The sequence below is a fragment of the Sus scrofa genome, chromosome 15 (genome assembly GCF_000003025.6).
Source record: "Sus scrofa isolate TJ Tabasco breed Duroc chromosome 15, Sscrofa11.1, whole genome shotgun sequence".
In the NCBI taxonomy this organism is placed as follows: Eukaryota; Metazoa; Chordata; class Mammalia; order Artiodactyla; family Suidae; genus Sus; species Sus scrofa.
This window is the reverse complement of record NC_010457.5, coordinates 55,659,443-55,686,047: the sequence shown is the minus strand read 5'-3', so window position 1 is coordinate 55,686,047 and position 26,605 is coordinate 55,659,443. Positions and strand designations below refer to the sequence as shown.

The 26,605-nt window shown below is 36.8% G+C and overlaps 1 protein-coding gene across 1 annotated transcript in view; it reads left to right on the top strand.

Moving 5' to 3' along the window:
* Positions 4,504 to 26,605, top strand: part of TNKS (tankyrase) — a 167,671-nt gene continuing 145,569 nt past the window's right edge. Inside the window, exons 1-2 of the mRNA XM_003133396.5 lie at positions 4,504 to 5,241; positions 25,786 to 26,010. Of these exons, the coding sequence (XP_003133444.2) occupies positions 4,569 to 5,241; positions 25,786 to 26,010 (898 nt within the window). The 5' untranslated portion in view covers positions 4,504 to 4,568. The remainder of the gene's footprint in view (positions 5,242 to 25,785; positions 26,011 to 26,605) is intronic.

The following is a 26,605-nucleotide window of genomic DNA, read 5'->3' as shown; positions in this document are numbered from 1 at the left end:
GATTACAGCCAGAAGGGAATATCCTCATTTCCCCTTTCAGTTTCCAAGCTTATTAGATCTTGTTAAGACACTGTAAAGCAAAAGAAGTAGGTATGATATAGATATCAACATTACTAGGTGAAAAGGAACTTGCTTATTATTGGGCAGGCAAAACCAGTCAGGTCTCCCAGGTAAACTTTAGTGTCTCATACCAGAGGCCTTCTCCAGTTTCTGATAATAACAGTTGACATTTACATAGCACTTAGCATGTGCCAGAAGCAGTTCCAAGCACTTGGCATATATTAAGTCATATATTTCTCACAACTCTTATTTAATATCCCCACTTTACAGATAGGTTTTCAGAAGTTGCATTACTTCTGAACTATTCAGTGTTTTATTCTGACCAACATCAGCAAAACAAAGACAAGACACAAAGGAGTGGGCAACAACAAAAGAAGTTGTACACAGGCACCATTTAACTCAAGCAGCTCTTACTCATTTATTTCCTTCAACAAGCCAGACAGCAATGCAAGCAAGCAAGAGGAGTCAGCAAGTAGAGAAGTGGGTAGAACCCCTGTTCCAGGATGTGCTTCTCCTTCCCTTGGTTGCTGCTTACTCCCAGCCAGTAGGTCTGGTGTCTCTGCCCCCAGAGGTCTTTGCTCCAGTCTTCCCTGGGGGTTGGTAATGGCTCATGGTCAGCCTGTGGGAGTCTGCAGGCCATCAGACCATCAGAGGGATCAAAGTTCATTAAGGCTTGGTGAGCTGGCCCAGTGTTTTGACTGGGGAAGCTGAGCCCTCCAGGTGTGCCTCACAGTCCATTGGTTTGCAGCAGCCTCAGCCCTATTCTGATTGGCTACACCCAAAGTTTCCTGAGCTATTATATCATTACATACGCATTGGTGGCTAGTTATAGCATTCCTCGTCAATACGTTCCAGCGCTTTTAGGAACTTTTCTAAACTTTATGACCTTGGAGGATGGCAGGTGTTTATCTCTTTCGAGTGAGGAAGCCATATGCTAATCCTTAACACGGTATATATGTACGATTTTAATTATTTTAGGAAAAATGCTTACAAGGGAAAGAATGTATTGAGTAGGAAACCTCGCTTAAACATTTTTTAACCACAAAGCAAATAAGTTTTATTTACCCCTGTTAAAATGAAGGATGGGCCATTCTTCAATTACGCATAGCTAGTTAGTAACAAAACTAGGATTCATACCCAAGCAGTCTAAATGCGGAGTCCACAATCTTAACTACTGTATTATACTGTCTCTCTGCCTACAACAAACATTTCTTCGTTCAAGAGACTACTCTGTAGTGTATAGGCCATATCAGGAGAAAATCCAAGTTATCAGATGGCAGACTATAGATGTCTTGTGAACAACATGAAGAGGACTGTGCTATGCAAAAGATATAAAGCAGCTGAAAATTTAAACGGGGGGTTGCCAGTAAACTAATATATAGGGGATTTTAAATTACTGTAACTTTCCTGCCTTGCAATAGTTGCTTTGCTTTTCTAATAAAATTTCCTCTGATACAATGAGGTTAGCATGATTGCAGCTGGTGAAATTGTTGCCCCCTGCCCCCATAGCTTTACAAGAAAAGATTCTTCTGAGTTTCTGGATGAAACTTCAGTTAAACACTCTTTCGGCTGAGTGGTAATACCATCATAGAGAAATCTGGGCCTTTTGCACCATCGGCATTTCTGACATAAGGATATTATCTTCTTCTAAGCCCCAGCTGAGGAAATAGCACTGCCTCCACCAAATTATAGCTTTAGCTTGTGCTGTGGTTGCAGAAGAGGCATGGCATAGAGCACTGAAGAATAAGTGGACTTGTAAATTGGAGACACTACCAGTGAACCTGAATTTGGAGCAGATCATTGGGAAGCATGTGGATGGAATAACCACATCGAGTCTAGATGAAATATGGAGACTGTGTAACTTACAAAGTGTGTCCCATGGGGAGAAAAACAAACATCACAACATAGCCCAGAAGATGAGCACCCTTTGAGTTGGTCACTCCATTTTCAGTGTCAGCAATATGGCTTAAGAGAGTATTATGGGCTCATGTTTTTATATCACTTGGACATGATTTCTCTGAAAACATTTTTGAAAATAGTAAGATGCTACACAAATATGATGGTCAACAATATAATTCTTGGAGAAAGGGCCTGTAAGGAATCTCGAATTTTCTGATGAGGAAATAATTAAACCTGATTTTTCTTTGCTTAAGATTCCAGTTACATACAAAAGAGTGAATATTTATCTTTGTCACTGTCTTTTTTATAAAGGAAGTTGTGAGGCGAGAGCTATCAACAATGGCTATCAACACTTTATGCATAGTACATAAGATCATGAAACTAACAATCAAGATGTGCTTACAAAACACCTAGGTCTTTTATTCCTCATGGCAATGGTACAATAAAATCAGAATTTTAGAATGACAGATCTAAAACACAGCTACCAAGATTAGCCAACTAGGAATTATCAGAGATGTGATTCAAGCCCAGGTTTGTTTTATTATACGCTTTGCTCTTTTCATGAGGGTACAGTGCATCCCTCACGGAATTGTGTTTAGCTATAAAAGATTAGGTAATGATATCTGGTCTTTCATGTTTAGAGCTCAACATTAGTCCATATAAACGCAAACATTATAAATACTTAATGTTAAGTACTTTTACTAATTTTCAGTGGTGGAGGGAGAAGCAATTTCCAATTTATTGAATGCATTTTCAGACATAGTTTACCAGTAGAATAGTTTTAGGCAATTCAGCTTTTTTTATCTCTATCCCTCCAAAACTTTTGAATTTATTTGGTACTGATAAAAAGATGTAATAGATCCATTTTGAATTAGGACGAACATTACTGCTTCTTGTGATCTATGAGTAACTGGCCATCAGGATGCTAGGTGAGATAATTCTTTATGCCTCCCACTCAGGGAGAAGGTCATAGATGGGGGGCACAAGGTGAGTGAGTTGTGGACATGTAATGCATCATGTTGATTCACCCATACTCCTCAGTGCTACCTCGTGTTGTGCATTAATGTTCAAAACCAGGAAAATGTATGTTGTGGACAGATTTTAGTCACACTGATAGAGTTTTCCTATCCAGCCACACATTTGTCAATATGTGAACAATGGCCCAAATTTATAAAACAAATGGATAATTTTAATTAAATGACAATAAATGTCCACCAATAATATTATGTTCCTGATTTGTTGTATTTAGATGGTAGTGTTAAATAAATTTACCTATTAATTTAGATGGGAATATTAGCATCACACTAATTACATTTAATAATGAATATGTCAAACGACAATTTATCACATAGTTTAGTATTCTCCCAATCAAAATTTCTACTTGACTCATTTAAAATGAGCTTTCCTTAAGACACAATCTCCATCTGTGTCTACTCTCTTGGAATAATGCTGTTTGTCTAAACTTCCATAATGCCTACTTTCCTATTAAACAGAAGGCAGGAAATGGAGACCTTACGAGATTATGCCATTCATTGATCCATCTCTTCTGATGGTAGACAAAAAAATAAGTATAGGCAGAGGAAAAAAAGAAAAAGTAGTTGTTGAAGGATGGCTTCTGAAGGTGAGTGATGGATGGAGAAGTCAGGTTTTTTCTTAGTTTGGAAGGGAGAGAGAAGAGGGATGACAGGAATAGAGAAGGTCAGCCAAAATGAATTAAAAAAAAAAAACATATTTGTAATTATCTGAGTCAAGCTTAAGGTGAGAAACAAAACTACAGAGAGAACTGAAAAACCCGTAATTGTAATAGTTAACATTTATTGAACTATCAATTCCCCTTTGCAGCGGGGAACCTGAGACACAGAGGGGTTAATTTAAATAGCTTGCCCAAATTTACACAGCTCCTTCTGGTAGTCTGAATTCCAATCCTGGCAATGTGAACCACCATTTGCAAATGGGGCGTTAAGGAAGTACATAAAGTACGAAATCTTATGGAGAGGGGGTATAGAGACCAAGGGAATAACTGGAGGGTGGGGGTGGGGGTGGGGAGAGACTGCATTTAAAAAAAATTTACCAGTGGGCTAATTATAGTTGTGCTTTATTAAGGGACAGAGCACTTTATATATGTTAGCTCACTTAATCCTGCTAACAATTCTAGATACGAGTCCCTTTTTCAGACGAGGACACTTGATAGATGAGAAACGACACATACGCACCTTGCAAAGTTCCACCTCAGTACCAGGCTCTTGAGCAAGACAAAGAAGACCAAAGGAGACTTGGCAACAGGAGGGAACGGAGCAAAATAAGTAGGCTGAACGTGAGAAATGCAGGAAAAATTTCCCATTTTTAGGCCCAGGCCGGTTCCAACTTTCAAACTTTTCCAGCCGGCCCGCCAAGGAGTCACAAGGCCCCCCCTGCCCCCCGGCAGTCACAAGCCACGCCCCTCCCGCGGCGGCGCTCGGAGCTCCCAAATACTTCCCTCCCGCTACTTGACCCCGCCCACTCTGCCTAGCATCATTTCCTGTGCGCTGGGTGCTAATTGGTCCAGAAGTCGGAAGTGAGGGCGGGCGGTGGGGCCGTTGCCGCAGTGACAGAGCTGGGGGAGTCTGAAGATGGCGGCGTCGCGTCGCTCTCAGCATCATCACCACCATCATCAACAACAGCTCCAGCCCGCCCCAGGGGCTTCGGCGCCGCCGCCGCCACCTCCCCCCCCACTCAGCCCAGGCCTGGCCCCGGGGACTACCCCAGCCTCCCCTACGGTGGGTGGCCTGGCACCCTTCGCCTCCCCGCGGCACGGCCTAGCGCTGCCGGAGGGGGATGGCAGTCGGGATCCGCCCGACAGGCCCCGATCCCCGGACCCGGTTGACAGTAGCAGCTGTTGCAGTACCACCAGCACAATCTGTACTGTCGCCGCCGCTCCAGTGGTCCCGGCGGTTTCCGCCTCATCTGCCGTCGGTGTCGCTCCCAATCCAGCCGGCGGTGGCAGTAACAATTCACCGTCGTCCTCTTCTTCCCCGACTTCTTCCTCTTCTTCCTCTCCATCCTCCCCCGGATCGAGTTTGGCGGAGAGCCCCGAGGCGGCCGGAGTTAGCACCACAGCAACATTGGGGCCTGGGACAGCCGGACCTGGGCCAGGGGTCTCAGCAGTGAGCGGGGCCCTCCGGGAACTGTTGGAGGCCTGTCGCAATGGGGACGTGTCCCGGGTAAAGAGGCTGGTGGACGCAGCAAACGTGAATGCTAAGGACATGGCCGGCCGGAAATCTTCTCCCCTGCACTTCGCTGCAGGTCAGAGACTTTTAAATTGCTTATTAAGGGCTTTGATGTTGGGACCGGGGAGTGGGTGGTAGGGGTGGTCCGGGTAGGGAAAGGAAACAAGTTATGATGGAACAGTGGAGGCGTGGTTATGGGTCATCAGCACCTCTTGGGAAGACTAGAGGTTCCTTTCTTTAGGTAGTGCCTGGGTGACGGGGGCGTGGTAGGGGTGTGTGTGAATCCATTCTTTTTAGTGTTTGCACAGTAATCCTTGTACCCATCCCCAAACTCCTTTAGTGGTAGTCTCAGGATATGGGTATACTTAAACTTTTTTTGTTCCAATTGTGTAGGAATAAAGTTAGATTTGAACAGTCTTAGAGTGGTTTTGTCATTTGTTTGCTAATTTATTTCGTTTTTACCAGAGTATGTCCCATGAGGACAGTTAGACCAAAAGAAGTTCAGTGTAACTCAGCAAGTATTTACCTCTTAGCCCCTGGGATACATAAATGAAGTTAGTGAAACTTTCCCTCCTTTTCAAGGAGTTTACAGTCTAATTGGGTAGCTCAAGACATGCCTATATGAAACAACCGAAAAAATATTTGGAAGCATTATATGATGGCAGAAGAAATATAGGCTTTGAATTTCTGGACACTGCTATTTGTAGTTGCCTAACGCAGTTTACCTTATCTCTGTTGCCTCTGTTTTCTCGTGGGCAAAAATGATATACTAAGGTTGTGTGGGGATTTAGTGAGAAGCATCTGGCAGGTAACTTCTCCCCCCAGAATGTTAATTCCTAAACCCTGGACCACTATACACTTTTGTGGGGGGTTTTGTTTTGTTTTGTTTTTTGAGCAAGTAGTTGACTAATTTTAAAACGCTTAATGTATCTTTATTAAATACAAAGAAATATGAAGCAAAAAGGATCTTAATCTCACTGCCTAGATACCTACTATTGATATTTTTTAAAGTAAAGGTAATAATATTGTGTACATTAGAAATATGTGTTGAACGTACATTATAAAATTCATATAATACAGAAATAGATAAAATGAAAAAGCAACACACACACACACACATCAAAGATAGTACACCGAAGCTTTTATTAAGTTTCTTGCTGTATTTCTAATATGTATCACTCTTTCGGTTTGTTCTGTTGATGGTAGGCATATGTTAAGAACTTACTAAATGTATTATTTATTTTTACCACAACTTGGAAAATATTTTTATTCCCATTTTACAGATGACAAAAATGAAGCACATACTGCTTAAATAAGCCTATGTTCACACAGAAATAGTGGGACCTGGATTTAAACTCAGACAGTTTGATGTTAGAGTTTGTGAAGGCTTGAACAGTATAATCTATATCTCCTTTAATGTCACTTTGCTTTTTTGAGCATAATTGTGATGAGTTTCTACTTTGGCAGTGTTTGGAGGGAAGAGATAATTGAGGTCATATGCTCTAAGGGTAGTGTTCACACCTTTTTTGTTGTTGTTGTTCTTTTGCAGCCCATACCTATTCCTAACAATGTATTTTACATTGTCACACACACAAACTGAATCAAAAGTTTCAGGAAACAATTCTTTCCCTTGCTACATGTGTTCTACTCTGATATTTTATATCCTATTCCATTTCCTTTCTTACAAACGCTGCTGTTTGTGATCCCATTAATGAGTCATGATCAGCAATATGAGAAACACTTACAGGAAATCATTATTAGATTGCTAGATCCATTCTTGAAATATAGACACTACTGTTAGGACTGTAGTGAACTAAATCATAAACAGGCTTCCATTTAAGTACATACATGCTCAGGGGTGTTGCTTATTTGAAATGAACTTACATATCTTTTCCTTTGGGCCAAATGAAATATCCATAATGAATCAAGTGGGACTGTTTGCTTTTGCAGACTTTATTCCAAATTTGACTATTTTAACACATTGTTTCACAAATCTTGTTTTTTCTTGCCATACTTTATTATGAGTAATCACTAACAGATGATAGTTATATTAATTTGTGTAATAATGTACTCATTTAGGGTTAGCCACACTTAAAATAGTGCTTGTCTTCAAATTCACCTCTTCTGTTTGCCACAATAGTTACTTTTTATTCTATTTTAGAGTTTTATGTGTAACCAGATAAGATACACAGATAAACAGTAAAACAGTCCTATAATTATGTTGTAGTTTTAAGACCCTAATCTTGAACTGGTTTTTTTAGGGGGAAAAAAATAATTTTTGTTAGTTCAGTGTGGAAAACAGAACAAAAACAGTAAAACTTCCCCTGGTATAAAAACCCTATAGTCAATTTACTGCTTTCATGTTTGTGTTTATAGCATTAAAGCTTTGTTAAATCTAGTCTTTTCTGTCCTGTGTAGGCTGGGTAGTTAAAAAGTAATTCTCTATTGACTATTAGTTGGTTAGAATGCTAGTCACTGAATGTCACGGATGAGCTGTTTTAAAGGTAGGAAATTGGTACAGTTTCTTGAATAGAAAAGTTTAAAAATTATAGTTCTTTTGTTCCACACGTCTATTATTATTTATAGGTCAGGTGTTAAATACTGAAGCAGTTTTGAAGTGGCAGATAGTCCTTACCCTTATGGAGCTTACAGTGTAATGGGGAAAACTAAGTAACAACAACAACAATAAAACACCACAGGCTATGTAACTTAGAGTGATGGGAGAAGTATACTGTACTGTCTTTTGGAGCAGGCAGTAGATTCTCTTGCCCTGGTTTTAGATAATTTAAAGAAGCCTTTCTAGATAAAGAGATTTTTTGTTTTTTAAAGCAGGTATTTAAAGAATGAGTCCAAGCTAGCCAAGCAAAATGGGAAGGAAAATATGTTAATTATTGCCTTTATTTCCATTTAAAGATGAGTATAGTTCTGTAGAATGAAATGAAACTGTTTTTATGTTTCATTGCAGTGGCATGAAGTCATATTTAAATCTTTATGCCTTAAAAAAAAATTAACACAAGAGTAACCGTAATTCTTTCCAGCAGAATTAAGACTCCTTTCTATCCTATTTTGGACCATGATAATTATTTGTTTAAAATATAGCTTAGAGGAGTTCCTATTGTGGCTCAGTGGAAATCAATCTGACTAGCATCCATGAGGACACAGGTTTGATCCCTGGCCCAACTCAGTGGGTTCAGGATCTGGCGTTGCTGTGAGTTGTGGTGTAGGTCTCAGACAAAGCTCAGATCTCTCATGGCTGTGGCCGTGGCCTAGGCCAGCTGCTGTAGCTCCAATTAGACCCCTAATCTGGGAACTTCCATATGCCACAGGTGTGGCCCTAAAAAGACAAAAAAATAAAATAAAATATAGCTCCAGTATTAATAATGGAATCACCCTGCCCACAGTTGGAAACACAATCTTCAGTTTTCACTGTTTTTTTGTTTTTTGTTTGTCTTTTTGCCTTTTCTAGGGCCGCTCCCGCAGCATGTGGAGGTCCCCAGGCTATGGGTCGAATAGGAGCTGTAGCCTCCGGCCTACACCAAAGCCACAGGATCCGAGTCGCAACCCACACCACAGCTTACGGGAACACCGGATCTTTAACCCACTGAGCGAGGCCAGGGATCAAACCCGCAACCTCATGGTTCCTAGTCAGATTCATTAACCACTGAGCCACAACGGGAACTCCCAGTTTTCACTGTTGATACAGAGACTCTTTAAGTACTATTTCAAATGCCTTCTTAAGATGGCCATATCAAAATTATCTGGTCGTTTATTGTTGACTAGAGCTTATATAAGACTTTTTCTTCTACAAATAAGATCATTGACTCTGGTTTCCCACTGCTCAAAGAACAGTAGTCAAAACTTTAGAAATAGCATCAATTTAGAGTGATGTATTCCCTTGGTTCAGGTCCTAGTAGCAACACGTTTTTGTTAAAAGGTCAGTATATTCTAATGAGGACTCTTTTTTAAAAGAAAAGTTCAGATGAAGTCTTTAACAAAGCATTGAATTCTGAAACTTCATAGTATTTACTTTAAATTGAAGAAATTCTGAAACAAGCTTCCTGGTAGTTAATTAATATGGCTTGGATTAGAATATATAATTTAAGTTACTTTAGTATCAAACCCAGCAAAATATGTACAGTGGTTTTATGCTTTCTTTTTATATGAGTGGTGTTTATATTAATACACATTTAACCATATAGGGGTTGCCTGGCTCATTCCTGTCTCCTGATTTTTTTCAGCATGTCTGTGCTTGTTGCTTCCTTCCCCCATCACTGTACAAATGTAGCTTCTAGTAAAAAAACACTTTGTCCTCTAAACTACTACCCATCAATGGATAAAACATGAGTCAGAATGCTTCAGTCCTGGAATAGGAATCTTGCTCTACTTACCATTGTCTGGCAAGGTTCTTGATTATACTTTTAAGCGAATGTCTTGCCTCAGGGTTTAGGAAAGGTCTAATTTGGTAATAGAAGAAAAGGAACTAGTTTCATAAATATCTTCCTAGACTTAAAAATGTTGGCTCCAAACTGGATTGTCTTTTACTTAATGTTTTCTTAAAAACTTATGCTTTGCTTTAGGTAGCACTTTTTTTTTTTTTTTTTTTTTTTTTTTTTAAGTTCATATAGAACTTTGATGATACCACTCTTTGGAAGCAAATGATTTAAAGAACAAATTAGTTATATGTAAGGTGTTATATAAAAGCATCTCCTAATAATAGGAAGTTGGTAACAAGCAACTGTTCCACAATAGAGGAATGCTTCTATCAATTAAAAATACTTCTGTAGGAGTTCCCTTCGTGGCTCAGAGGTTAACCAACCCAACTAGGATCCATGAGGATGTGGCCTTGCTTAGTGGGTTAAGAATCCTGAATTGCTGTGGCTGTGGCGTGGGCTGGCAGCTGTAGCTACGATTCCACTCTTAACCTGGGAACTTCCATAGGCCGAGGGTGCAGCCCTAAAAAGCAAAAGAAAAAAGAAAAACTTCTATAAAGTATTGAATATTAAAATTTTTTCTGTTAACATACTTATCTGCTTATATTTTCCTTTATCCATCTTTTTTAATGATGTGTAATTTGTAGGCATCTGTGCAGCTGCCCCTAAATACACCAATATGTGTATCAGTTACCTAGAGTTCAGTATCTGTAAGTCTTTTAATGTAAAACCCATACAAATCCAGATATGCATTCACTGAGTTTTGACAAATGCAAATACCTATGTAACTCAAATCCTTATACAAAGTCCCAAGCTCAGAAAGTTCCCTCATGCTCCTTCCCTCAATTCCTTTTCCTCCCCTCCCTGCAGAGATACTGTTTTGACTTTTTTCCCCTACATACAGAGTTGCCTATTTTAGAAGTTCATATGAATGGAATCATGCAATATTTTCTTTTTTAAAGACTTCTTTTGCTCAATATGTTTTTGATGTTATAACACGTTTCAGTAGTTCCTTTATACTGCTGAGTATGTCATTATATGAGTATGCTGCATTTGCTTTATCCCTTCTACTTTTAGACCCTTAGGCTGTTTCCAGTTTGGGGCTATTATGAATAAAGCAGTTATGAATATTCTTGTAAAATTATTTTTGTGAATATGGATTTTTCTTTCTCAGGGGCCAATACCTAGTATTGGAATTGCTGGCCCTTACAGCAGATAAATGTTCAGTTATAAGAAATTGCCAGAGCTTTTCCCAAAGTGGATGTGCCATTTTACATTCCCATCAACAACGTATGAGAGCTACAGTTGTTCCATATCTTGCCAACATTTAATGTTCTCTGATATTTTAATTTTAATCATTCTGGTGGGAATGTGTGCTATCTCATTCTGGATTTATTTTGCAATTTTTCTGATTTTTTTCATGTGTTTGCCATTTATATATTTTTATGAAGCCCCCTCCTTTTTTTTTGTTGAGTAAATCAGCATCATTAATATTAGTAATTAATAAAGTATTACTGTGTTAGCTACTGTGTTAGTTATTTACTAACATGAATGAAACTACCCCCAAAACTTAGCAGCTTAATATAACAAACATTTCACAGTTTCTGTGGTTCAGGAGTTCAGGTCAGGAATCTGGACATGGCTTAGCTATTTTCTTTGTCTCAAGGTCTCTCATTTGGCTTCATTCAAGATGTGGGCTAGTTATGGTCTTATCTGAAAGTTCGACTGAGGAAAGATCTGCTTCCAAACTCATTCAAGTAGTAGTTAGTTTCCCGTAAGTTGTTGAACTGAGGTCTCCCTCACTTCCAGAGTCTGCTTACAACATGGCAGTTGACCACTATCAGGGTTAGCAGGTAAGAGAGCAAGAGAGGGCAAGGAGGTGGAAGCCAGAGTCTTTTAAATTTAAATTTAATTTAAAATTTTAATCTTAGAAGTGTTATTAACTTCTGTTGTATTATTTTTGTTAGAAGAAATTCAGTAGTCCAGCTTGCACTCAATGGAAGAGGTTTATACAAGATCAAGTATGCTGGGAGATTGGGATCACTGGGAGCCATCTAGGAGGCTGCCTTCCACATTTAGTTTGTTTTTCATTTTCTAGCTTTTAATAGTAAAACCTGAGGTCATTAGTTTTAGACTTTTCTAATTTAAAAGAATAAATTAGTGCACCCCACAAATTTTAAGATTTTGTATTGTCTTTTTTTTTTTTTTTTCTGTCATTCGGTTTGAAATATTTTCTCATTTCCTTTGTGATTTCTTTTTTGACCTATATTTTTTAGCAATGCAGTGTTTAGTTTCTAAATTCTTGGAGTATCCTAGATAACTTATTGTCGATTACTGTTTTAATTTTATTGTGGTCAGAGGACACACTCTATATGAGTTCAGTCCTTTTAATTTTACTGTTTATTCTTCTTACAGGAACATTCAGAAAGGTAGAATGTAGCCTGGATCTTGGGGGACCTAATACCCTGTATCATCAGTGTAGATTCATAGTGAGAATTGAATAGGATGGGTTTTTTGTGGATCTATACTAAAGCCTGTGTGCTCAAGATAACTCTGAGGTACATTTTCTAAAAGTCATTTGATTTTGAGTGATTGAGGAAAGTTATGAGTGTTTTGTTTTTGTGTGCCTACTGGGTTTTCCTTTAAAATGCTTCATTAGATGTCCAGTATTGCTTCTCCCTACAGTGAGCTGCTTTGTCAAGTGGAAACTTGTTTTGTCTGTTGGTTCAGGAATATGTGTACAAAATTAAAATTAGGAGTTCCCTCTGTGGTGCAGCAGGTTTAGGATCTGGGACTGTCATTGCAGTAGCTTGGGTCACTGCTGTGGCATGGGTTTGATTCCCGGCCCAGGAACTTCCATAAGCCATGGGTGTGGCCAAAAAAGAAAGAAAGAAAAAAAGATGACAAAATCCTAGCTCCCAAGGCCAAAAGACAGACAGTAAAACAAGTAAACAAATAAATGAAAAGGATAATTCTAACAGAATAAAATTAGTATGAGCTTAAATTTTTTTTTTTTCCGAAGCTGTCATTTTGGAATGTGTCAGCTCCCTATGCAGTTTAAATTTGTGATTTTTTTTTTGTTTTAATTGTAGAAAAAAGAGAAAGTGATGTAAATTTTCCCTTCCTTTTTGCCTTTTCAGTATAAGGCAAATTAAACTAATGATTGGTGGCAGCTGTTTGTTGTTTGTGTGGCTTAAAAGTTTTTTCTTGTGCAGTAGGTTGAAAAAAAATAAAGCAGACAATTTTAATTAATTTCAAACCGAAAAAAATACTGTTTTCTTTACTAATTGACCAAAAATCTTTAAAGCGAGTTCCCGTCGTGGCACAGTGGTTAACGAATCCGACTAGGAACCATGAGGTTGCGGGTTCGATCCCTGCCCTTGCTCAGTGGGTTAACGATCTGGCATTGCCTTGAGCTGTGGTGTAGGTCGCAGACGCGGCTGGGATCCCTTGTTGCTGTGGCTCTGGCGTAGGCTGGTGGCTACAGCTCCTATTCGACCCCTAGCCTGGGAACCTCCATATGCCGCGGGAGCGGCTCAAGAAATGGCAAAAAGACAAAAAAAAAAAAAAAAAAATCTTTAAAGCTAGGTGCCTCTATCAAGTATGGTTTAAAAATAACCTAACCCTCCTGATGCCCAGCTAATGCCTGGTTATAATACTTTAGAAAAATTAGGTTATGTATTATGAGCCTTCATTCTGATATATCAACCAGCCGTAGAAACCATCTGACATTTCTCATCCAACTTGTTAATAAATAAGATATATAGTTCTCCACCTCCAAAACTCAGGTTGTTTTCATGTTAACTATGGAAGTTTGGTTTTTTAGAAAGAAATGGGACTACAGTTAATGAATACATTTTAGTGGTTTTCTTCTAATATCTTGAGAAGATACGCCGAGGTATTCTTTTTGTCTTTGGGGTAAAATGTTCTCATTTAGAGAAACAAAAACAAAAAACCCTTTGGACTAATTGGAAAGCTTTTAGCAAGCTATCAAAAATGTAATTGCCCTCCCTCTCCCCCAAAAAAATCTGCAGAAATTTTACAGTAGGAAAGTTCAGCTGTTACCTTGTTGAAATTTTACAAAAGCAGATAAATTTGAGGGAAGTAGTAAGAGAAGTACAGAATTTAATTCAGTGAATTTTTTTCATAGGATGTACACTATAAATATTTGAGCAGGTGAACTTTGTAACACTTGATTTCTGATCTTCTGACTTTCTTAAATGTATCAATAATAATTCTTATGTATTGGTCCAGACCTTTTGTCTTAAAAGTGTTTTCACTGCTCTGTTGGCATATAAATAAACTTTTTTTTATATTGTTGCTTAATAATAGTAAGACTAATAAAAATAACAAAATGCTTTCAAGTGAATTTTGTGCTTTCCCTATGTTATTTTATTTAACCCTTACAGCAACCAGAGGAAATAGGTTTTAACTGTTTCACAGACGAAGAAACCTCGAGACTCAGGGTAATGTCTCTCCAAGGTCACATAGCTGTTAAGTGATGAAGTCAGGTTTAAACCCATACCTGACTGTCCTAAAATCATTTGACCCATGCTACTCAAATAGAAGAAGTTGATAGCAATAAGAAGTCAACTCTTTTGAGTCCTTTTGTAATTTGACAGTTGTTATTGCCTTTTCAAATTTGTTTTCTGAAAATAAAAGTAATTGTACACATTTTGGGAAGCTCAGTGAAAAATAGTCTATCATCTCACTTCCCCATTGCAGCTAATATAGTCATTTTGACATCTTTTCCTCCAGCTCTTTTCCTCAGCATTTAAAATACAACAAAACTGCATATAGCTGCTCTATTAAAATATTATGACTAGGATTTGATTGAGACCGTGCTTTTAAGTAGGCTTTTGAAACATTTGCAATTATTAGAATATTGGACTCTGATCTTTTGATTAGTTGCTAATTAAACATCAAAAGTGTGATTGGAAGTAATCTTTGAAGAACCTCATAATCAAACCTGACTCATGGAAGAAGGATATTTTGGCAATTCCTTTCTCTAGAAGATGACTTCAGATTGTTGGAAAATCTTAAAGATAAACTGCTGTTTATTTTGATTCATGGACACATAGTCAAGGAAAAAACCATTTTGAACAGTAAATGAAATATATGGGAGTCACAACAATTTGCAAGTTTACCTACTGTTGCTTCTCCATCATCATGATCACTATGAGTACATTTTCCACAGTGCCCAACACATGAAGTTGTAAAATCATGGACTTAACACCGTCTTGACAGTAAGAAAGCCAGAATCATCTTAGTACTATTTTGTAAATGGTTTTGACTTCTCAGACCCTCGGAAAGGGTCTCAGGGACCACCAGGGATTTCCTGACCACACTTTGGAAGCTGCTGAGCTAATGCAGATGGCTGTTAATTTTGTTAACATACTTTTTAGGATCTAATGATAGGTATGGAATTCTCCCCAAAAATATATACTTAAGCACCAAATTTTACATATAATTTTAAGAGGATTATAAACTTGCAGGAGCACTGAAGCTATGGTTCTCAAACTTTGCATTGGAGTTACCAGGAGGGTTTGTTAAAACAGGTTGCTAGGCCACACTCTCACCATTTCTCATTCCTTTGGTGTGGAGTAGAGTCTGAGCGTTTGCTTTTTTTTTTTTTTTTTTTTTTTTTTTTTGTCCAAATTGATACTTCATGAACTCTTATTCTGAAATTTTACATTTTCCTTTAGTTGTAACAAGTTCTGCCATTATTTCTACATGTATCTTTCCTCTCTTCCCATTCTCTGTCTCTCCTTTCTCTCCTCTCATTCTCTACTTCTCTTTATCCCTTCCACGTATTTTGCAGGGAGAGTTCTTCAACCCGTTTTTATCTCTAATTTCTTCTTTGTTTCCATTATTATTCGGTCAGTTTATTATACTTTTTATTTCCCCTATTATATTTTTTATGACAGTCTTTCCAGTTGGTTTTGCTTGATAGATTTTTGTTCTCAGGTTTTTAGAATTCTCCAGTTTTTCTCTAGTAACATTTAATTTGCCAATTTTAAATGTCTTTTTGGGGGTCTGTTAATTCTACTTTCATTTTGCTGTTCTTTCATGGTACTTGCACTCCTCAGACATTTTATTATTTCCTGCTCTGAGCTTGTATTCTCGTGGAACCAACTATTTGGGCCAGTATTGCTTTTGTATGGGAGGATGAGTTTTGATGGGCCTTGGGTCTAGGGCTTGTGAAAACCTGTGTTCTAGGTTTTGGTTTTCTAGATGGTTTGAGGCAAATTGGAACATACCTCAGGGTAGAGCTCTGGATGGTGATTCTACCCTAGTTGTTCAGGATTTCACTGACTCTTTTCTGAGTGCTGTCACCTTCATTGTAATTATCTAGTTGAGTTCACTTGTAATTTGCTTCCTACTCCAGCCAAGTTCCAATATCTTACCTTGATATTACCTCTTTTCCTTTGGCTAGAGGTGTGCTGGAGATACTGCTTTCATATTCCACAATTGCACAGGGGATGATGTGACAATGTTGAGTGAAAAGAACACAGATCATTTTCCTCCGACCTATCTTCTGTCCAGGAAAACTGATCCTCCACAATTAAGCTAAGACACACAGTCATTTTTTTTCCCACTAAGGCACACAGTCATTTTTTTTTTCTTCCTGAGGAGGAATGATTTCTTATAGGGTTTTTTGGTTTGTTCTTGTTTGTTTTGTTTTGTTTTTAGCTGGAATCTGGGGGTTGTCTCTTACCCTTTTGCTTCTGGTGATTTCTTGATAGGTTTAGGGAAAACAAACATTCTTAACTTGTACTTGCTAATTAAGTACTTCTTTTTACCTAAGTAAAATGTTTTCCTTTCTAAATCAAGTTTTATAAAATGGAAAATTTAATCAGAGTCTGACTCTGACAAATGAAAAGCATGCAAGTTCATTGCTTTTATAGAAGTCATTATGTAGTTTGTTTCTAAACTGTTATTTTGGAAATAACAGGAATATACTAGCTGTTGCTTAACAGTGACTTCTGATCTAATGAAGTGTAAAATAGTTCTTTATTTAAAGGCTAGTATAGTTAAAATTGAAATTAGAAAAGGAAGCAGGTAATGACTTTGAATGTTAAACAGAAAATATACGTTCTTTGTCATAGAGCATTTCCTACAAAGTAAGCAGGAATCTATTACTAGGTATCTATGGTTCTGTGTACATTGGACTGCATGAATATAACCCAGTATATAGGAAACCCTTGACATGTTTTAAGAATATATCACAAGATTTTTCCCAACCCCCAAGTTAGGGAATAACACTGTGACTTGTAATTTCCTTCATTAAATGCAGTAAAACTGAAAACTTTTTTAAAAAAACCTTAGAAGGTAGGCCCATGCAAGAAAGTTAATAGAATTAAAATTACCCATCATTTTGAGATGGGTCTGCTCTGCTAGGTACTCCTAGTTTTGAGTCTGTCTCTTGCACTTCAGCCAAGATACAGGTGTGTGATTCAGATTTTTTTTCTTCCAGTTTTATTGAAATATTATTGGCTTCCAGTACTGTATAAGTTTAAGATATACAGCATAATGTTTGACATACATGCATCATGAAATGGTTACCACAGTAAGTTTAGTGAACATCCATCATCTCATATAGGTACAAAATAAAAGAAAAACATTTTTTCCTTGTGATGAGAACACTTAGGATTTACTCTCTTAACAACTTTCATATGTAACTTAGAGCAGCATTAATTGAATTTGTCATGTTGTATCTTAAAACTGGAACTTTGTACCTTTTAATAGCCTTCATCCAGTTCCCCCTCTTGCCATCTATCATCTCTGGTAACCACAAATCTGATCTCTTTCTCCATGAGTTTGTTTTTGTTTAATTTTTTTATGACCACACCTGTGGCCTATGGAAGTTCCCAGGCCAGGGACTGAATCCAAGCGGTAGTTCCAACCTACACCACAGCTGCACCAACACCAGATCCTTTAACCCACTGCATCAGGCCGGAAATCGAACCAGAGTGGCTGCAGCTGGCTTCTTAACCCATTGCCCCACCGTGGGAACTCCTGTTTATTTTTGAAGTATAATTGACCCACAACACTGTGTTTGTTCCTGGTGTACAACACAGTGATTTGATACTTCTATACATTACAAAATAAGCACCATGGTAAGTCTAGTTAGCATCTCTCACCATACAAAGGTGTTATATCATTATTGACTATATTCTCCGTGCTATGCATTTTATCCCCATGACTTATTTATTTTGCACCTGGAATTCTGTACCTCTTAATTTCTCTCATCTCCCCACCCCCTTCCCCCCACCCCCCCGGCAGCCGCCTGTTTGTTCTCTGTACCTGTGATTCTGTTTTTCTATGTTTATTCATTTGTTTTGTTTTTTTAGATTCCTTGTATTAATGAAATAAAATGGTATTTGTCTTTCTCTGTCTGGTTTATTTCACTTAGCATAATATCCTTTAAATCCATCCATGTTGTCACAAATGGCAAGATTTCCCCCGTTTTATGGCAGAGTAACATTCCTCTGTGTGTGTGTGTGTGTGTGTGTGTGTGTGTGTGTGTGTGTGTGTAGCATCTTTATCCATTCATCTGTTGATGGGCACTTAGGTTGTTTCCATACTTGGCTGTTTGTGAACAATGTTGGGATGAACATAGTGGTGCATATATCTTTTTGAATTAGTGTTTTTGTTTTCTTTGGAAAAATACTTAGAAGTGGAGTTACTGGATTATTTGGTAGTTCTATTTTGTTTTGATTTTAAGAAATCTTCAAACTGTTTTCCATAGTGGTTGCACCAGTTTACATTCCTACTAACACTATACAGGGGTTCCCTTTTCTCCATATCCTTACCAACACTTGTTACTTGTTGTCTTTTTGATAATAGCCATTCTGACAGGTGTGAGGTAATGTCTCATAGTGGTTTCAATTTGCATTTCCCTGATGGTTAGGGATGTTGAACATCTTTTCATGTATCTGTTGGCCATCTGTTTGTCTTCTTGGAAAAATGTTTATTCAAGTCTTCTGCCCATTTTGCAATTAGGTTGTTTGTTTTTTGGCTGTTGAGTTATATGAGTTCTGTGTGTGTTTTAGATATTAACCCCTTATCAGATATATGGTTTGCAAATACCTTGTCCCATTCAGTAGGTAGCCTTTTTGTTTTGTTGCTAGTTTTCTTCACTGTGCAAAAACTTTGTAGTCTGATGTAGTCTCATTTGTTTATTTTTGCTTTTGTTTCCTTCTCTTCAAGTAGAACTTTTTCCCCAAATATTGTTAACACTGATGTCAAAGGGTGTGCTGCCAGTGTTTTCTTCTAGAAGCTTTGTGGGTCTTACATTTAAATCTTTAATATATTCTGAATTTATTTTTGTATAGTGTGAAAAGGTAGTTCTGTTTGACTCTTTTGCATGTTAGCTGTCCAGGTTTCCCAATATTTATTGATTTTTATTTAATTCAGTACAACTACGACTTACTGTGTTTAGTGTACCTTTAAAGATGCTCACAGATATGTGGAATTACTGGTATTAAATTGGTGAATGATGAGTTTGTTAGCGGGGAAGAAAAGTTACTTTAAAAACTTACAGCTATTGCATAAATGTGTCATAGGTGAATTTTGTTTCATTGAAAGTAATTTTATTGTCATTGTTAAGAGTTTTTGTTTTGTGTTTTAAATTTGGGTGGAAGTGGATTGGTAATGTTCAAAAAAATAAGCAGGTTGTTCTGATATTTTAGATTCAAGTTTTTCCTATGTTTTCAGAGAGAACAGTGAGCATGTCTTATCTGTCACTAAGTACCTTTTTATCTTTCCCAACTTACTTTCTGTTATTTCCTTTGTGTCAGGAAAATAGATACACATATAAAAGTTTATGAGTTATTTTTCTAGACAATCCCAAACTTCTTTTATTGTTACTTTGAGTGTCTTTTGGGTATAATTTTTTTGCACTTAAGGAGAAATAAATAAATCAATGTGGGAGATATAATATACATTTTCTCATTGGATATATAAGTGTAGACCAATAAATTTAGCAGTTCAAATGATGTACAGTGCTTGTGGCTTTGCTGACAGTCCAATTAGATTGAAAATGTCTTTAAGCTATTACTTCGCTACCATAAATAAAAATATCACTTTTAAATATTCCAACACCTTAGGTTTTCTCCTTTTATTAAATTTTAGAATGCATAGTTGTTGGTTACAAGATTTAATATTGCCCAAGGTTGTTCCTTTGAAGCTTTAATTTTAGGCAGTTTAAAATGCTGAACACAAGTGAAAAAAATTTCTGTCTCTAAACTCAGACCTAGTGAATAGATACCAATGACCTTACATTTGATATTGAAACATATTTGAGTGGCTTTAATTGAAACTCTAACTTTATTTATTTTTTATTTTTTTGGCATTTTTAGGGCTGCACCCACGGCATATGGAGCTTCCCAAGCTCGGGGTCCAATCGGAGCTATAGCTGCCGGCCTCCACCACAGCCACAGCAGTGTGGGATCCAAGCTGTCTGCGACTTACACCACAGCTCACAGCAATGTCAGATCTTTAACCCACTGAGTGAGGCCAGGGACTGAACCCTCAACCTCATGGTTCCTAGTCAGATTTGTTTCCGTTGTACCATGACGGGAACTCCTGAAACTCTTAACTTTAGAATAAGGAAAAAAGTATATTGGGACTAGATAATGAATTTAGGTTTTCCTCACAGTGCTAGTACAAAACTGTCTGCACAGGATATTTTAAAATTTCTTTGAATATATGAAATAATGTGATTGCTTCTCACACTGCTTGGGGAAAGAATGTGCTGAAATTTACAAGATAGGTTTGTATTACTTACTGTGGTTGGAGAGGAGCAATTCATCAGGGTGAACTTTTTTATTGCTACTTGCTTGCCCTGACCCTTCCCCAGTGGCCTCTCCATAAACTGAATTGCTTAAGCTAGAAACCTGGGAGCCAGTCATTCTGGCTTGAAAAATCTATCCCAGTTTTCTCTTTTTTGACCCATGTATACTCCTGCTATCCTATTCCAAGCCATTAGTAATTCTTGCCTGGACTAAGGCAAATTTTTCTTAACCTGTCTCTCTAATTTTGCTCTTGACCCTCTCCAGTCTGTTTTTTACAGATCGACATATAATCCTTCTAAGACTTAAATAATCTTTCTTGGAGTTCCCATCGTGGCGCAGCAGAAACAAATCCGACTTAGGAACCATGAGGTTACAGGTTCGATCTCTGGCCTTGCTCAGTGGGTTAAGGATCTGGAGTTGCCATGAGCTGTGGTGTAGGTCGCAGATGTGGCTTGGATCCCGCATTGCTGTGGCTGTGGTGTAGGCTGGCGGCTACAGCTCTGATTAGGCCCCTAGCCTGGGAACTTTCATATGCCGTGGGTGTGGCCCTAAAAAGGACAAAAAGACAAAAAAAAAAAAAAAAAAGTCTCTTATAAATGGCTTCTCATGTACTTATAATGAAATCCAAACTTCTTAACGCATGATTCACAAGCTGTGACATATACTCTTGATTTTCCACTCAGAATTTATTTTTCCCTTAATCTTTACCAACAGATCTTAGATTTTGTTTAAGACAGTAGTGTACCTAGCTACAAAAGACTTGATTTTCCAGTCTTTTGGGTAGACCTATGACACATTTTTAGCTAATGATATGTAAGTGAAAGTATCTGGAGAGGCTTCCTTAATAATAAAAAAGCTAAGAGAAAGCCTTTCTCTCCTTTTATCCCCCTCCCTTCTTATGGGAGGGAACCTGAAGATGTGGGTGTTGAGTTCCTTGACATAGGTCTTGGTAATGCTTTTGTGACTCTGATCCCAAAAGTAAAAGCAACAAAAGCAAAAATAAACAAGTGGAACTACATCAAATTAAAAAGCCCCCTCATGGCAAAGGAAAACCATCAACAAAATGAAAAGGCAACCTACTGAATGGATGAAAATATTTGCAAATGATATGTCTGATAAGAGGTGAATATTCAAAATATATAAGGAACTCATATTGAAAACAGTGGTGGAAGTGTGTGTGTGCATGTCTGGGTGACTTTAAATTGATGGTCAGTCAAAGTCTCTGAGTTGCTTATATGTGGGCTTGGAATTGGATGACAGCAGGAGCTAGACATGTGAAGATCTGGGTCCAAGGTCTTCAGGCACACAGCAAGTGCAAAGTCCTCTGCTGAAGTAAGTTTGTTGTATTCAGGGAACAGAAAGTGGAAGACAGGGTGAGTAAAAGCTCAATGAAACGTGAGAAGTGAGAGTGCCCAGCTCACATAAAGCCTTATAGGTCATAAGGAGGTTGTAGTAATATTTTATTATGTGTGTTATGGGAACCTATTGCACGATTTTAAGCAGAGAGTGACCTGATCTGATACATGCCTTGCAAAGATCACTGTGTCCTTACTGTGTTAAGGATGTACTGTAGGGCAGCAGATATGACAGTAGAGAGGCCACTTAGAAGTTGATATGCCGAAGTCTAGACAAGAGGTTGTGGGACTTGAAACCAAGCTGGTGGTACTAGGAAATAGACAGATTTGATGCGTGTATTTAGAACTACAGTTCACAAATATCAGATCTGAGGGAAAGAATTCTTCAACAATAAAATGTGGATAATGGGATCCCTCACGGGGTATTATCACAAGGAACTAATGCATGTCAAGCATTTAGCATACTTCTTGACACACATAAGAGCTTACTAAATGTTAGCTACTTACCATTATTATTGTTATTTTCATTGTTGTCAAGAATAGGGCATGTACTTTGAGCAAAAAGAATTTTCCAGTAAAAGTTAAATTACACCTCTTATATAACTCTCAGGTTGAAAGTCTGTTATGGCTCATACTGTTTTCTTGGTAAAAATCAGAGTATTTCATTGTCTTAATTCTTAGTGACCTTTACTGGACCAGAGAGGGAAGATGGTTCATTGGTTTTCCTTTTGTACTTCATAATACTGAGCCATAAATAAATAAATGTGTGTGTGTGCGTGTATATAGCAACATTATTCCTTTTAAAAATTGTGACTTAGCTTTTTTTTTTTTTAATATGTGCAAGCTTGATGGAATGGGATGCTGAAAATCTTATCTGCATTATGTGTCTGTAATGCCTTCACTTAGGGACTCTTTCTTTTTTTTCTTTTTTTTTTTTTTTGTCTTTTTGTCTTTTCTAGGGCCTCTTCCACGGCATATGGAGGCCAGGGATCGAACCTGCAACCTCATGGTTCCTAATCGGTTTCGTTAACCACTGAGCCATGATGGGAACTCCAGGGACTATTTCTTAAGAGTTAGTTACTGATGAGTTACTTCATATGCTATGTAGTTCTTTGAACTGACCATAAGTATTATTTTGGGTCTTTAGACTCAAATAAACAAATAAAGTATAGGGATAATTATGACTACAATCCTTGGTTATAAAACAAAGACCTTATATAGCCATCAGGAATAATGAATTCTCTTTATATGTGAAAAATAGTACATAAGGATTTAATATTGATAGAATGGTGAATAACCAATCATAATTGATTTATACTCAATAGAACAGGTGGAGTATGTTTTGAGTAAGCTTTTTATGTATAAATTTCTAAATTACAGTACTTTAAGTTGGGGCTAATTTGTTTCATGGATAATAAAACTTCTGACTTAATATATTTTAGCACAAAATCAAATTAAAGGAGATGACTTCATAGTTGCCACATAAAATATATCTTTACTGATTTTGACTCTTCACCTCCACCTCCTTTTGTAAACATGACATGTACATATATGCTAATACAAAATTGTAGTTTAGTGTGATAATTAGGAGAACAGATAAACAAAAAGAAGAAAAATTCCATAATTCTACTATTTAGTGATTTAGTCTCTTTTTCTATCCATCTATATTTCAGATATGTATATTTTTTCTCCTTTATTTTCCTTTATATAATTTTAATCTAAAAGACTGATAAATCTAAAAAACACCTGTCCATATTGTTTAATTTTCTGTAATAACTTGTTTTGTACGTATGGTTTATACCTTTTTTGATTTTTTAAATTGTGATAAATACACAAATTTTAAAACTATTGAAATTTTGTAATTTTAAAGTGTGTAATTCAGTGACATTAAGTATATAATGTTCTATAGCATCCTTTTAATGCAGGATGTTACATCAATGTTATATCAAAAACCATAATTTCATCATTTACTTAACAGAGTCTTTATTGTTGGGCATCTAAATTGTTTCCAGGATTTTCCATAGATGATAAACATTCTTGCTGCAAATCTTTGTTTATACATGAATACTTTTTTTAAAGATAAAATTTGAAAATCAGTATTGTTGAGTCAGAGTATATTTGTTTAAGCCTATTCAGGATAATTCTGCTTTTTTTTTCTAAAATATGGTATCAGTTTATAATCTCATTATCAATGTGTGAGCACAATTCCATTTCACCACTTTCTTGCTGATACCAAGCATTTTTGTTTTATTTTATATTTTAGATCTAAAAGTTTTCATAAAAAGTAAACACTTCACTATTTTGCTTCAAAGTTATAATGAATATTTTTGAAAGTACCATTTGATAAATTAAAAAGTATCTTATTTTAACTTTTTTAATGCACTGATTAGGGAAATGTGGATTTGCACTCAGGCTTTACTTAGATCCATAAAGCAGGAAAATCATTAAATCTTTATGAGTAAAGAACGTGCCAAGGGCCCAGTGTAAGAGTAGAATTGTGATAGTAGAGGGAGGAAGGACATTGAAGTGAGAAAATTAAACAGGCTGTAACAGCTCTAAAGTTCTGCAGCTCTTACAAAGCAAATAGCAAGATGGGGATAGTTGTTGCATTAGCACATACCCTATACTTTTGGTTTTCCAGTTTCTAATACAGAATTACCCTCTCTTTGTCCCAAATTTTCAGCTTAATTTGAAGGATATTTTCTATGGAAATCTAATTTCGACTTTGTGAGAAATATCTGTGGTGGCATATCTTTTACTTTGAAGACTTTTTTTTAGAGCCTACTTTCCTGGAACAAGTGGATTCATAAAGATAGTATGAAGGACAAATGTAGAAGTAAATCTTTTTTTCCCCTGTTTTCCACATAATTCTCATTTATTTAGTTTATACATGTATAAAGTGAAGGAAAATATGACCCTTAACTGCTTTTCAGTTTTATTTAAGATGCTGTTTTCTAACAACATCTCATGGTAAATAATAGCAGGGAGGTAGTGATACCTAGCTTGTAAGTTCTAATAAAATTTAAAGTAGGAAAGGCTGATTCATTAATAAAAGTATTAAGCCAGTAAAAATGCTAATATTTATAGTTTTTTTTTAACCCATTGCAATGTAGCTTATAATTTCATCACAGTACTATAATGACTTTAAAATTGTCAATGGCTATTTTTTTCTTTCTCCATTGAGCTCACTAAATTCTCATCATGCTGGATTTTGCATGATGTTGTTGCCCTTTGACTTCCATTAATGTTGTGTTTTCTTGGTATTTCTTAGGGTTTGCCTAGTCCTTACACTACTTTAGATTTTTTTTTTTTTTTTTTTTTTTTCTGGGCCTATTGATCCCTCCTCCCCCTTTTTCTCTGTCTGAAAATTATAATGCTTTTCACCAGAGTTCTGGTTCTGTATTTCCAAATGCCTCTTTTCCTACTTGTAATATCATTTCCTCAACTTACTAAATCTAAGCTTGAATTGTTTCACTTAACTACCCATTTCATTTAGTTTGGCTACAAGTCCCAAGAGTAGATATTATGGCATTGTCTTGGTTCTTCTTTTTCAGACATCTTGTAACCAGACTATTGCCATATATTTCTGGTATCCACATATTCTTCTCCAGTTTCTCTGTGTTGTGATTTGTCTCAGATTTGGTTGTCAATGGTATTTAAATAGCCTTTATCTCTTAAAACATGAAGATGGATTTTTTATACTTAAAATTTTGTCTTGTGAAGCATAAAGGCAAAGTGAATGCCTTGAACAGGAATCTTGTCTCATTCATTTGTATTTCTAACATAGTTGCCCAGCACATAATAGGTATTGAAGAAATGTTTTTTGCATGAACTGCCCAAACTAAAGGAAGAGATTTCTTAGTTCTAAGTTCTGCGAAATGAGAGAATCTATTGAATAGCAGCTTTTTTTTTTTAAACCTTTTTGCCATAGAACACAGTACTTCAGTTGTTTGCATCTGTCGATATTGTTAAAGGAATTCAACTGGTTCTTTTTAAAAGATTGACTTACTGTATAAAATATTTTCCCTCTTTTTAGGTTTTGGAAGGAAGGATGTTGTAGAACACTTACTACAGATGGGTGCTAATGTCCATGCTCGTGATGACGGCGGTCTCATTCCGCTTCATAATGCCTGTTCTTTTGGCCATGCTGAGGTTGTGAGTCTGTTACTGTGCCAAGGAGCTGATCCAAATGCCAGGGATAACTGGAACTATACCCCTCTGCATGAAGCTGCTATTAAAGGAAAGATCGATGTATGTATTGGTAAGTATTATTTGATAATATCTAAATTATAAGATCAACCAGACAGGTATAACATTTAAAATAAAGGTGTACCTGTCTCCCTTGTAATTTATTGCAATGGAAATAATGTTCCCTCAGAATAAGTAAAGAAGGCTTTATTACTTCTTATTCTTAGGAGCAATTCTTTTCCATCAAAAGAGAAGTAGAGAGATGGAAATCTAAAGTTGGTTAAGAACAAGCTTCTCAACATTAACTCTCCAAATGCAAGGGAAATGCCTACTGGTGTGGAACTAAATTTTGATGGATTACTGTTAACAAAATTAGTTAATATACAGTCTCTTTAACAGACTACAAGTTTTCCATCCTAGCACAATGAGAACCATTATAAAGTACAAGTTCTTACTGAATTGGATGGCATATTTGGATGTTTTAGGTTGATTCAAGGAAAGTCATCTAATACTAAGGCAAAGTCTTTTTCTTTATGTTGTTAAAATTGAACACTAGCTATTTTATTAGCAGTGGAAAGCTTTGAGTGGTTTAAATACCATAGTTCAAGTAATATTTTCAACACGTGCCATAGTCTAGAGAAAAAGCAATTTCAAACAAAATTGAATTT